The sequence below is a fragment of the Achroia grisella genome, unplaced genomic scaffold, assembly GCF_030625045.1.
Source record: "Achroia grisella isolate CSIRO2021 unplaced genomic scaffold, CSIRO_AGI_Agris_v1 utg511, whole genome shotgun sequence".
Taxonomy (NCBI): Eukaryota; Metazoa; Arthropoda; class Insecta; order Lepidoptera; family Pyralidae; genus Achroia; species Achroia grisella.
Window position 1 is genome coordinate 2,602,833 of NW_026712905.1, and position 14,833 is coordinate 2,617,665.

Here is a 14,833-nt window from a genome sequence, read left to right on the forward strand (position 1 = left end):
ATAACTTTCACCCCTAAGGGAATAACGCGAGCGAAGCCGCGGGCAAAAGCTAGTTCTTTATAATATTAGAACAGATTAAATTTCTCTAATAATTTATCATTGTGTGAGGGGATCGTCTAAGGATTGAACTAAGGTCACCGACATAGTTCTACGAATCAGAAAGTTTAAGTGACTGTGGGCTGGTCATTTTTGTCGTAGATCTGCTTGTGGCTGAAATCGTACCCAGAGGCGTGCCTTGGAAGAGGCCTATATTCAGCAGTGGCTCGCAGTGGGATGGTGATCATGATGATGATGACAATGATGATCAGGGGATTTTCAGCAATGGCGACGAATAGTCCTATTGCTGTGTATATCAAGTCAACCTCTATACGGTACGTATACACTGAACGCAGTCGGGAGCACATTTTTTATTATCACTCAGTAATAAAATCCTCTTTATTGCCTGTCATCACACACATCACTATATTTATTATCAATGTCTACCGGGTAGCTCACACAACAGTAAATGGCAAATATCCAGCGTCAACAATTTGTTTAATCACCTATGAGCCACAATAGGTAAGCTCCTAGCAAAGACGACCACACCTTCATGTTACAGCATGTAACGGACAAGTGATAATTATTGACACATAGTAAATTAAATGTTAACAGAAATATATTATTATCTTCACATCATAAAAGATTATGATAAGGAATTATTTGGAGAAACACTATCGCCAACACACATACTCCCTATGTTAACTTTTCAACACATATAAACAAATGTAGTTATATAGTTAAATAGCCAACCAAATAAAAATAATTCTTCCTGTCATTAAACCGATTTGTTATTCATTACTTTAAATTATTTAGTTACGACGTTCTTTGATTGTTTTAAAAGTTTTGTATAATGAAAAAAACAATATATCTTTAGGAAAGCTTGTAAAAATTGTAAATATATAAACAAATCAAGCAACATACAATACATCTACCCTAACTGCAAGACAGAATTAAACTAATGGACTTGAAACAAAATATGTTTACCAAAAACTGTAACAAATTGTAATTTATTGTACTTAGGTAATATAATATATATATTTTTTATTCAATTTATATCAATAAAATATCCAGAGACGAGCAGATTATGATAACGAATATTATTATAGCAAAATACTTATAATATCAATAATATCTATAAATAGTTCGGTTTTTAATTCGTCGATATCTTGAAGTACTAAGACTAGCGGGGTATCTCGCCGAAAATAACCCTGTGGTTATACACATCAGTGATTAGATCAATGCTGGTCTATGGAGCCCTGGTCTGGTGGACGAGAACGAGACTCACGACCACGATCAACAGGCTAAGGTCTTTTCAGGTATGGGGGTAGCAGGCCCTCTACCACTTCTACCACTCCCCTTCTCACAGATTCGAACATGGATACGCCAGAGATCCACAAAAATACAAAACCAAAGATGGACCCAAAAGCCTGATTGTAAACAATCGAAGGTTGCAATTCCAATAACAAACCCACGACTCACAAAACGTCTATTAAACCTAAATAGGCAAAACCTTAAAATAATGATAGGGACAATAACGGGCCACTGTCCCTTAAACAAACATCTGTACACAATCGGTGCTACAGACAGTCCCCTTTGTCGGGGCTGCTTTGAAGCCGAAAAAACGGCGGCTCACGTAATTCTGGAGTGCGCAGCAGTGGCCACACAACGAACACAAATCCTCGGAACGGTGAGGGGAGGACCTTGGCTGGCTACGTTAGTAGTCTCGGGTCTACACGCACAACGGTCTAGGCTAATTGCGGAAAATGGAGTCCACATTACATTACATTACAAGAGTAGCGGTAGCCATTTTGATTTACAATGTGAGTTATATAAAAATAGATATTAATTTAATATAGAAATAGATATTAAATTAATATAGAAATTAATTTAAAGAATATGAAATAGTACTTACCGATGATAAAATATCACATCTTTTGACCTATTTGTATGTTTTTAAACAAAATTAATGTGACTTTGCTCAAATGTAGTACGAAATATAACAATAATAATAATAATAATAACAACAACATCTTAGACGGTTGGGATTCCGAGGCGGCTCACTCCCGGTAAAGATGCAGAGAGCGGTGCTCTTAGATTCTGCCCGCATTGTACGCCGGTTTCTCTCCCTGGGGCCCTGAACCCCGGCCGACTGTGCTTCTGCCGGGGGTAAGTTGCCATCTCCTCTCCTTAAGAGGGGAGATGAGATTTTTTTTTGAAGTTTAAGAAATAATAATAATAAGGATAATTATTCAGCATAACAGTTTTCTTATTTACTATCTATCTTATTTAATACTTACTATACAACTTAATATATGACTAACTACTGGGACGCAGATAGAAGGAGTATATGTTGTAACGCATAGTATTGGCATGCAAGTTTCGCCCCCATACTATTTCTATCTACTTCTCTTATACTGTGGTATGAAATAAAGTCGCCGTTGCAGTTTGTACGTTGTATCTTTTAAACTATGCAATGGATTTTATTGCAGTTTTCAGCAATAGATATAGTGATTCATTAGTGGTTTAATTACTTTATAATAATCGATGTATTTAATTACGCCGACCCCAAATAAATAGGATAAGAAAGAAGCAGATGATTGATGAATCGATATATTTAATTAATTTTATGCTTACTAGTTAAAATGGCAGAGAGCCATGTACTTAAGGGAAAATTAATAATAATATTAATTTCTAAGCACTGTTTTTTATATCATTGGAATATCATTCAAATGACTGTCAATCTGATTGTAAATAATCATGACACCCACCCTTACCATTCCGGAGAACTAAGATGTCATCCCCTTATCCTCTGATTTCATTTCCATATATTTGATAGCGTCATTGTTTTAGATATAGTTATTTGAAAATTATTCAAAATGTATGTTTGCATGTGTGTCCGTGGAGAAACAAAGTGGACACGATAATTGTAAAAATATGACATCTATTATATTTAGAAAAAAAAAAATTTTAGACTATATTTAAGCAAATAAATTTCATTTATATGCCTTATTGCCACTCATGCCTTACACAGCAAGGTGTTTGGCGACTGAAACAGGTACACGCAATAAACAGAGATATAATAATCTCATAATGTCAGGACAATTCACACAGCGCCATCTAGACCCAAGTTAAGCTCGCTAAAGCATGTGTTATGAGTACTAGACAACTGATATAAATACATAGAAAACACCCAGACCGACACAAACAATCATACTCATGAATACAAATGTTTGTGACGTGCGAGGAATCGAACCTGCGACCATCGGATGTAAAGCGGTGTGCTAGACCGCTAGACCACCGAGGTCGTCAAATAGATATACACGCAAACATCATATTAAGTCTGCCTCAGATAGATTCTTAATTTTTCTAGCTGACCCACGCAACACCGTCTACATCATACTTACTTGAAATTTATTTATTATACTTCGCCCAATTTACATAATATCTTTTTATCTTTCTATAGCCTATATGTTATTCTGATGTATAAGCTATATTACTGTAAGGTTTCATCAAAATCCGTTCAGTAGTTTTTGTGTGAAAGAGTAAGAAATATCCACCCAACATTCGCATTTATAATATTAATAATTAATAACAATAATAAGATATGTCGCATTAGGAGTATTTTGATCCGTCACTGTAGGCGTTGAGAATAACTATGAAGATGTAAAATAATAGACCGCAGAAATGTAAACAACATTTTACTTGATCAATAAGCAGTTATAACCTATATAAATATGTACATACTATTCTAAAACTAAAATCACTGTACGCGTTGGTAATTGTCCCAGGCAAGTGTTGCCTCGACAGGTTTTTTATATTTTTTACCTACAAATATCGCATATTAAAGTAATATTGCCCTATTATTGATGTCACAATTACTATGCCACCGTGACGCCAGCGTGAGGAGCTGGGTCCGGTAACGGTTTCTTCTGGAAACTGCCGCGGATGCTGTCTCTGATGATGTTCATCCTGTCCAAAGTTCTCTTTCGGTTTCTCTTAGGTACAAGCAACACAACCAAAGCTGCCAGCACGATCATCAGCAACATCATTGGAATCCAAAAGATAAGCTGATTGTTCACTGAAATTAAACGATTTTGTTATTAATATGATTATATTAAATAAACTAGACATCGTCACAGCGTTATCTAGAGCCACCTTTGCCCGAAATCGTTCTTTTTACTCATTCAGGGCGTTTAGGCTGACTGTACAATAAAATAGAATAAAAAATCATTTATTCAAATAAACTTAATTTAAGTACTTTTGAGTAATTATCAAGAAGAAGAACGAACAAGAAACTTGTATGTTGCTCTTTTAAATAATCGTTGTTTAGTTCACATTTTACAAGTCAAGTGTGAACAAATTATCAACCAGCACTAATTTCTTAGGGTCAAATATAAATACACAATAAGATTAAATCAGTCGTAGTGATACGAGCATACCAGCACCAACAAGCAGCACTCGTTCCCGAGTATGACGGATGAGCCAGCCATCACAGCGCTCGACCATGAGCCACATGTCTGGACATTGTGATGTACTTATGAAAGAAAATTTCTTTCCACAGTTTTCTGACAGGAAACTGAAAAACTTTTGTAGTATCTGTACAGACTAGTCTCAAGTTTCCACTCTTCTACATCTTTAGACTATTTTAAATATAGAATTCTCTGAAGAAATATTCTATATAGATAAGTAGCTTATTTGTTAAGTTAGATTAATAATGCTGGTAGAAGCTTACGATTGCCGGGTTCCGCGGCTGTTGGCATGCTGATACTGTGCGTTGTGCTCTGAAATATTTCCACTTCTTGGCTAAGCATCCTGGCGACCACCTTCCACGGGTGGTGCTCAAGGTTGGTAGCGTTTTCAATGCGAATTTTACACAGACCAGTATCTAGGGAATCATGGCTTGTGTACCGGTCAGGAAGTATCTCTGATGTCACATCTTGATAAAAAATATTATTGATATAATTGTATTATTATTGAACCAACATTGAATGTTAATGTAATAATTTACCTTAACATTCAATGTTGGTTAAACAAGAAGCATTAAATAGTGTCAATCAGCCCGGCGTTACTCTTAACATTCATCCCTACGATGGGCCTTACTATTTCATCCTCTTCCTACCATCCTTTACTAGCATCACGCCCGCATTCACTACTGCAGATTAACGCAGACAAGATGATCTTTCCGTTCTCATCATCCTTAAAAAAAGATTTCTACTCATTAGTGGTACCATCAGACTAAAGTCGTATCCGTCAGGCAGGAGTTGATCTTCAGCCGTTCCATAAGTCTTTCCGCGGCGAGTATCATCTGGACTCGCCCCGTATTGCCCCGATGAAGCTGTAAAGGCCAACCACGGTGAACAGTATTAGAATAGATTGAAAACATGGTCTTCACGTGTTCCTGTAACGCCTTTGATATTTTGCCATTCTGAAAACTACAATGAATGCTTCCGTATCCTGTAATTTTACTACCATATCATACATCCTTCGATACGAAAACCGAAGCAAAGTTTACAGAGAGTGGATGTGAGGTAGAGGTAGTTAAAAATTTCACATGTTTAGACACGAGTAATAGTGTTTGAATCAGACCAGTGATTTTGTCAGACTAACCGAACATTTGTTTCCGGGCAGCGACTAGCAATGGCATGATTGTAAAGACCTCATTGATTGCGTACCCAGGTGGATCACTGCAGGCACAACTTGCTGATTTAAGGTATCCCTGCCTAAGAGGCTTGCGACTGTGGGACTAAGTCCCATACCATGTTTTATCTCCTGTAGTACTGTTTTTCTCCAGCGTCTTCCACGTCTTTCACTTCCCGTTTGTGCCATTGTAGTTGTCAAGTTCTGGTCTAAATATCTTTAGGTTTACCATTGATACGAGAGAAGAAGACGGTGAGTCGGAGTGTTATTTATGTTCTTATAATTATAAATAACCTAGTCCATCGATGCGAACAAATCTGCAGTATTCCAGCTGTCGGCTGTTGTACACCAGCCCCTCCACCACCAGCGTGCTCTGCTCACTGTACTGACGTGCTGTCATTGCCTCTGTAATTAAGACATTAGATAATCTTAAACAAAGGTATACAAACATTTAAATAAAACAGTATATAAACAATCCTACAGAAATAATTACCTATTTAAATACATCGCATCATGTTTTCGTCAGAGAAATTTCTGGAAAATGATGTAGATGTAGTAGAATTGCTTGAATTTAAATAGTTATAAAAAATAAAATATAACCCTACACTTATGACAGACTATCAAGTCTCTAACTAGATTGGGTTTAAACTATGAACACCAGCCAACTGTTAGATATATTACTTTATTTAATTCATCCAAAACGAAGTCGAAAGCAAATCAGCATACACGATAGATAAAAATATGTATTGCATGTTATAAAACATCAGGCGTTATGGCATTTTACATACTTTATTTCTAACTTGCTGATACCCGAGACTTAGTCCGGGCGTAACTTTTTTATATTACTAAAATATATAAAATCTCTAACATAAAAGTAGTTACTCTTACTTACAGTACCTGCGAGTGAAAGTCCCGTCAAAATCGGCCCATCCGTTTCAGAGATTACAGACAGACGATACGCACAATAGACGTTTTGTGAGTAGTGGGTTTGTTACTGGAATGTCCAACATCTTCGATTGTTTACAATCAATGGTGTTGGTCCATCTTTGGTTTTGTATTTTAGTGGATCTCTGGCGAATCTAATTTCGAATATATTGTTTATTGTATGTAGGTAGTGAGTATACCGGTAAAATGATTGTACGAATTATTGTACATATTTGGTAGTCTGCATGGCTTAAGTGACTTGTATATTCGATAAGGAGTCGGGACGTATACTCGTTTTACACTTAACTTAAATGTATATTATCTGTAGAGTTATTTGTATGCGTTATGTGTTTAGTTGTATTTATATTAGTTGTCTAGTATACATAACACAAGCTCTGCTTGCCGTGGGACTAGATGGCTCTGTGTTAATTGTACAAGGTTATTTATTTTATTAAAACTTAAAATAAGCTGATTGGTGATAGAAATGGGCGAGTTTACAGTAAACATCAATGTAGAACTAAAACACAGGGGCGCCAATTGAGGAATTTTAAGGATTCTTTTCACTTCCGAAACACTGTTTGTACCTAGCATAGGTCTTATGTTCTGATATTAACCTTATCGATTTTATTTAATCAATATTACCTTCAATAGTAACATCGAAGTCTGCCCTTTGTTCTGGTTCGTTATAGTCTTGGAAACCAACGTGGCAACTCCAGCTACCGCTATCGGAGGACAGTAGGTTCCTGAGTCTGATACCACACTCGCCGGCGTCTAAACCTGCACCTACGTACTCCATAGTCCCCGATATGCTACCTGTAATATATATATTTGTCCATAGATAGGTAGATTTGTAAAGAACGTAACAAATGAAGAACGAACGAACAGACAGTCCTCGTACTTACGGCATGTTAGGTTCTCAAAATACGTGACGTAAATCGAAACGACGTATGTCGTGTTTTTCCATATGTTTACATGTAAAACTCAAGGGACTCCACATGGACTTAAAATAAAAAAAAAGCTGCATTTATAACAAAAGATATACATACTTTATGAACAAAAGTAAGTTTGACGACGTAAATCGAAACGACGTAAGTAATTCGAGTACGTAAGTCGAGGATTTCCTATGTACGTAAATATACGTAGACTTTAAAATATTATATAATAATTATATTGTGAATTAATTGTATTTTTTATATTTCTATTGTGAACATAAAAATAAATTCCTTTACAGGATGTAGGCTTTAAAAAGGTATTTAGTAGACAAATATCTTGTCTGATAATCATTTGATTTATTGCGCAGGAGATAAATATTTAATAATAATGTAAATAATTTATAAGTATTTACATATATACTCGTAGTACTCACCAGGTGAAACATTGAAGACAGTTCCATTGTGTGCTCTAAAGTAACAGTACCTGACTGCGGACTGTATCGAGCATGACATGGTCACGGTGTCGCCCTCCATAGCTGTGATTCTATCTACATCGGTGGTCAGGACAGGTTCTGGAAGCGAAATAAATAATATTTATTAAAGAGAACAATACTAAGTCGGAATTTATTATACTGCTAACTACCCAACGGCTTCACACGGCTCTACTCCTTGAATAACTCCATCCATTGGGATGGAGTTATTCAAGGAGTTTAGCAATCTAAAATCTGCATTAAAATCTGTTGCGTATTGTAAAAGATATAAGCGAACATACAGCTCATCTTTGTAGATTTCATTTTATACTATACAAAGATTTAAAAAATCGTCTATTGAGTGAAATGTTACCCGAACGTGACAGAAGCAGTAGTCATATGTACATATATATTAAATAAATATTTCTTTTTTTCGAGTGGCTCCACTGAAAATCAGCTCTGCAGTGACACACTACGGCACCAGTTGAGTGGAGGCCAGCTCATAGTGAAATATTTTATATTAAAAGATTTCTATATTTTGACTCTGTACTATGACGCCGAATAAATGATTATTATTATTATTATTAAAATGGCAGGCAGAAAATATCCGAAAATGACAACACTTGAACAATTCGACGGTTTCAGTGGCCTAACGGTTTAGCACACCGCCTTATTTCTGATGGTTGTGACATGTGTACACACAAAGCCTACAAATAATTTATCTCATACCTTTATGATTTTAGATATTTATGATACCTATTTATATGAGAATTAGTAATTATTTTGATTTAAGACCTAGTAATTCATATAATCTTATCTTTTGATGTAATTATTCCAAGTATGTTTTACTTATCATATTCTGAAATTATAAACAAAAGAAAGACATTACAGAATCAATAGGTTTATGAAATAAAATTAAAATTAAATTGTAAAATATATTCAGCAAACGTTGTCTTGGCATATAATTTGAAATACTTTTATCGCTCTAAGAATAGGGGTTGATCGCAAAAGGGTGAAAATGTGAAGTTGTATGTATTACTGAAACATGAACATAAGAGTGAAAGAGTAACAAACCTCCAGCCATACTCAAAAACTTTAAACAATATAATGTAAACCCATTAAGTAGACAAATTGACTCTTTTTTCTTTCTTTTTAATTCTATAAAGTATAATTTCACATACTTCCTTCTGTTACTGTGACTTCCAAGTCTTCGGTCAAAACTTTTTCTGGTAAGGTCAAACTGATTTTCCAAACACCATTGTGTTCTTCAGTAGTTCTTTCCAATACAATCTTGCATGCACCGAATCCAAGAAACACGACAGTGCCACTGGGATCCTCAATTCTACAATAAACTGCATCTTCAGGGCCAATAGTAATATCTACTGATCCATCTTTGACCCAGTTGAGAGCCGTATACTGTTTGTTCCATCTTTCTGAAATATGAATGAGTAAGTATACAAAAATAGCTTACAAGAAAAGGTATAGATATCCTAATAGTAATATCTCAGGATAATTCAGGCAACGCCATCTAGTCCCGAGTTTGTGTTATGGGTACTAAACAACTAAAATAAATACATAGATACATTATTTTTGTAGATACATACATAAATTACACATAACAATAAAGTAGTAATCTATATCATTCCCATTAACATTCTCGTGTATTCGCGAACAAGCTAAATATTTCCTACTAGCTGTAGCTGTCCGTAACTTCGTCTGCGTCATCCTTACTAATATTACGAATGTTTGATTGTTTATATCGGTCTGGGTGTTTTCCATATACAATATTCATGTATTTAAAAAAAATCCATGTATCATACATTTATAACAGTTGTCTAGTACACAATTTCTCCTTACCTTAGGACTAAATAGCGCTGTGTGAATTATCCTGGGTTATATTATTACTAGCTGTGCCCGCGGTTTCATCGTCGTGAAAATTATGATCTATATGTTGTTCTGTAGCATAAGCTACATTATTGCAATGTTTCATTAAAATCTATTCAGTAGTTTTTACGTGAAAGACTAACAAACATCGATCCATACTCAAAAACTTCCGCATTCATAATATTAAGAAGAATATATATATACCATGCGTATGAAGTAGCTGGTACAGCTATAAATTAAATTAATCTAACATGTGATATCCCCACACTTTCTTCTTATCGTTACAAAGCGTTAGAATCCAGCAAAGCACATACACGTGTATGATTAGATAAGCTCGCCTTCACGCAGCTTGTAGACGAAATTAGAAGACTAGCTGTGCCCGCGGTTTCAGTTTGAGTATTTGTGCCTGCGGCGAGGCTTACAAAATCGCCTGCGTTACTTTTCTTGTAGTCGCTAAACACGTTTGGAAGCTGTGTTCGCTGTGTTACGGTTTCAAGTATGAGATATAGTACTGAACATAACGGATACCACACGGCGTGGTTATTGCGGTTTAGTTCAGATATATTGTATACTAGTATACGAGGTTTTTTTTACGAGGTTTTAATATAAAAGTTACTCCTTATAGCATTAGCAATCTGTAAATGGAAATCCTGTAAAAATCTGCCCAACAACATATATTGTGCCACAGTCGGAGAGATTAGCAAGAGCAAACAGACAGACAGGGATGTCTCTGATAGACAAAATATTAGAATTTTTTTCGATGTAAGTACCGTATGTATTCATTTATGGAAAGCTATTAATTTGAAATCACAAACAGAGTCGTCAATTTTTTATATTTGTATAGATTGCTCATGTTGGTCAGTTTCGTTCAGGTGGACCATTAGCTTGGTTGCTATTTCTGTAATAGATATAAAAAAAATCTACTCCACTATCTACATACTATTTGAAAATGATCATACAATGTCTACCAAAATGTTGGGACTTAGCTCGTTATTAAATTCCCATAGTTTCAAAAATATCTTCATACTCATAGGTTATAGTTTCATAATTATAAAAATATTTTCAATAAATTCAAAAATTTATTTTACACTAATACATATAGTAAAAAGAAGCTTACCAATGACAGTTACTTCAGTGAATGCTCTAAAAATAATACCATTACCAGATCTGATTTCCCATTTGCCACTATCAGATACCTTAACATTTTTAACAATGAATCCACAACTCTCAAGATAATTGGAATCTAATTCAAAATTGACAATCTCATTCTCATCAGGCCCAAAGAGCTTGCAAGTTTCATGAAGTTCTGTGTTGTTCTGCAGATGTAAGTAGAGATCATTACCTTCTGTTATCGTAACTTGTTTTGGTACTGCGTTGATAGTTTCTGTAAAGATATGATATTATCTATAAGTACTTATTATGGGATTATAATTTTAAATTACTATGATATGTCATCATCACCATCATCTGCTTCTCCCTTATCCCATGTATTTGGGGTCAGCCTAATATGTTTTTCTCTTCCATTCATCCCTGTTCGCAGTCATCTCATTATTTACTTCCTTTCTTACCATATCATCTTTCACACAGTCCATCCATCTCTTTTTCGGCCTTCCTCTGTCCTTATAACCATCCACATTCATATGTAACACACGCATAAGAATGATATGTATACTTGTATATTTTTAATATGTAAAAAAATATTTTTATTGATATAAGTACCTTATATATTAATAAATACATATACATTACTCATATGTAAAATTAATAAAAAAATTGCCCATTTGTCTGTTTGTTTTTGTTAATCTTTAACATGGCTGAACCGATTCTGATATTGAGTTGAATTGAGTGAGTCCCGCTTTCACTCAATTCAACTCAATATTATAAGAATTAACTCAAGCTATTTTTATTCTATAGAAATTTTATTTAATTTAATAATAAAGTTATATTCCACATGGATGAAATCCGAAATATATTAGTAAATAAAATAATTTATCAAAACTGTAACAACGTACCGTTAACCTTTATGATGAATGGTAACCTTCTCTCTAAAGGGTAGGTGTATCTTATCTCCCAAGCAATCATCACCCATTCCCCGACCATATCTTGGGAGTGAACATTGATAACAGCTCCGCATACATAGTCCGGATCATTAATAACATGTATACCGTCTACATTTAGATATTGATTCATCTCGTGCCGATCAAAATTAGGTAGTTTTATGAAGCATTGTTCTTTTTCGTACCTATACGCAGGGATGGTTACCCTTACATTTGCGCCGATATGTGTATTGTATATTTCTCTGTTTAAGATTTCTACTTCTCTTGAATCATTATCCCGTGTTACCAGTTTCACAATTCCGGTTATCATTCCAGAAACTGTTAATAGTTACATGTAATTAATGTTAAATAGTATTATTGCAAAAAATATATATAGGTAACAATCGACAATAGGCGAGGAAAAATGTTAGGACACTTGATACGGCACGACGATTTTATAAAAAATATTATTGAGGGAAAAACAGAAGGAAAGAGGAGAGGAGAAGACCAAGGCACAGTTACATCAATCAAATTAAAGACAAAATGAGAGTCGTGTCATATCAACATTTAAAGAGCATGATGAAAAATCGCAGACAGGGGCAAAAGCCCCACCAACAAGAGCGTAGCTCTTAAATTATGAATGAACGAGACAACAATCGTTCTGAAACATGGCCGATTTTAGTAGGTCAAAAGGCACTTGCTTTTTCGAAGATGAAAATGCTGTCGTCGGTTGTATTCAAACAACAACAAAGTTGTCTATTTTGTTCAAAGCATGCCTCGGTTAATATAACATTACAAACAGGTATATGAATATTAAAGATAAGGTAATAATATATTATAAAAAATAAAAATAAAATATTGAAGATAAGGTAACTAATCTATTACTATTGTTATTTTATTAGTAACTAGAGAAAAATATATCACCTGACATCAGAACAGCCGGAATTATCCAATACCAGCTCTCCTTTTCCATTTCGTATAACTCTCCGCGTTATATGTCGACTAAAATATCTATGAGAAACTTGTAAACTATCGTAATTATATATTTATATTATTGTTATATACTTTCGAATTATCTTATCTGCTATCGGTCTAATTAATTACTACAAAATATTATATATGGTTTCCATACTGACGTTTGATGAATACTACAGACGTATTAAAAACGAACGAACTTTCATTGAAGAACATATGTCGTAAGAAATACAACATTTACTTCCTTACTAATATTATAAACGCGAAAGTTCGTGAGTATGTACGAATGGATTTTGATATAACTTTACAGTAATATATCTTAGACATCAAAACAACACACAGGCTATAAATTAAAAAGATAATACGTAAAAATGTTCTATCTCCTATCGGGCGTACGTAAAATCGTAATAATTATTCGTGTATACTGTATACTGTAAAATTTTGAAATAAAACTACAAAAAAGTCCATAAAAGATCGATTTATAAGTAAACGGGCTGTCTGGGTCCCGAATTCACTTATACTGAACGATATAAATAATATACGTCCATCTTTCAAATGCTGAAAGAATTTTGCATATTGATACAGAGATTCCAAGTTTTACCTTCCACAATATAAAATACATACAAACAATCTCTTTTTCTTTTCATTATTAGTGCAGATCATGTCAGAATGTTTTAAGCCAAATACACCACAGCAACACGCCACCCCAAAACTATATTGTGCTGAAAAACAGAGCTGCAGCGATATAGCCGCCACAACATTATCCTGAGCCCGTGCTCAGCATAATGTTGTGGCGGCTATTCGGTGAATGCACACAACACGTATATACACACACGTGCGTACACGCGCAGATGCATGTAACTTTTTAGTACACTGTAAATATATTATTTACAATAAAAAGTGGTAAAGGTATTTCTCGTATTTTTTTTTGCCTAATTGTTGCAATGTTTTAAGTTTTTTGTTTTTGTTTTGTGGTTGTTTTATTGTATAATTTCATTTTATATTGCGGTGGGTGCTTTGACACACACACACATGCACATAATTTTTTAATACAGTATAAATAATATGGTAAATGTATGTCTCCTATTATTATTTTTTTGTAATGTTTTAAGTTTTTTGTTTTTATTTTGTATGAGTTTTATTGTATAAATTCGTTTGTTGTTTAAGCATCTACCTATCTACTCAACATCATATAAATTCATAATTAGTGCACAGAGCCGTAGCAATAGCAATATTTAATTAGTGGGATATCTGATTTTATAATGAGATTAATTTTTAATTAAACAAATTTTTTTTTAATCAGCTTTGTTTTACTTTCTAATAGTGACGTTTGTTACTTAATTACTTTCGATACATTTCTGTTTATCTTTGCTTACATCTATTTATGACATATGATTGATCATGGCAGGACGGAGTTTGAATTCTTATGCACTCGACAACAATATTTGCATTAGTTTTAATTTTAGTAATTAACGTAATAAATTCTAAACAAATCGTTTAATTTGTTGAATTATTTTTAAATTTATGTTCTGTTTTACACTAATAATTTTATAATCATAATTCATAAAGCGCCCTCTAGTCCAAACTATGAAGAGCTTGTGTTATGAGTTATAGACAACTTAGACATACATACTACAAATACAATAAAAAAGAGACAACTGAATGGAAATCGTTAAAAAAAAAGACTAGAAATATTTGTATCTTGCGAAGAATTGAACCAGCGAACATCGGACTAACTAGTGTGCTAAACTGCTAGACTGCCAAAGCTGTTGTTGCGGAATATGCAGGGAAATTTGATGAACTTAGTATTTTATCATCTGTCGTGAAAATTCTTATACCTACAATTAGAATTCTTTTTTAAAATGAGTTAATTCTTCTTTCATTCTTTTTATGGATAAGAGAGAGCACTACGTCAAAAGACGAATAAAAATAACTT

The 14,833-nt window shown here is 34.1% G+C and overlaps 1 protein-coding gene across 1 annotated transcript; it reads right to left on the reverse strand.

Moving 5' to 3' along the window:
* Nucleotides 1-3,917: 3,917 nt before the first annotated feature.
* Nucleotides 3,918-12,895, reverse strand: LOC131846572 (uncharacterized). The gene is made up of 9 exons (XM_059195908.1): nucleotides 12,847-12,895; nucleotides 11,899-12,261; nucleotides 11,004-11,270; nucleotides 9,184-9,435; nucleotides 7,967-8,104; nucleotides 7,243-7,413; nucleotides 5,971-6,081; nucleotides 4,772-4,975; nucleotides 3,918-4,117 (listed from the first exon to the last, which is right to left on the reverse strand). The coding sequence occupies exons 1-9, from the start codon at nucleotides 12,893-12,895 to the stop codon at nucleotides 3,918-3,920; spliced, it is 1,755 nt and encodes a 584-aa protein (XP_059051891.1).
* Nucleotides 12,896-14,833: the final 1,938 nt, after the last annotated feature.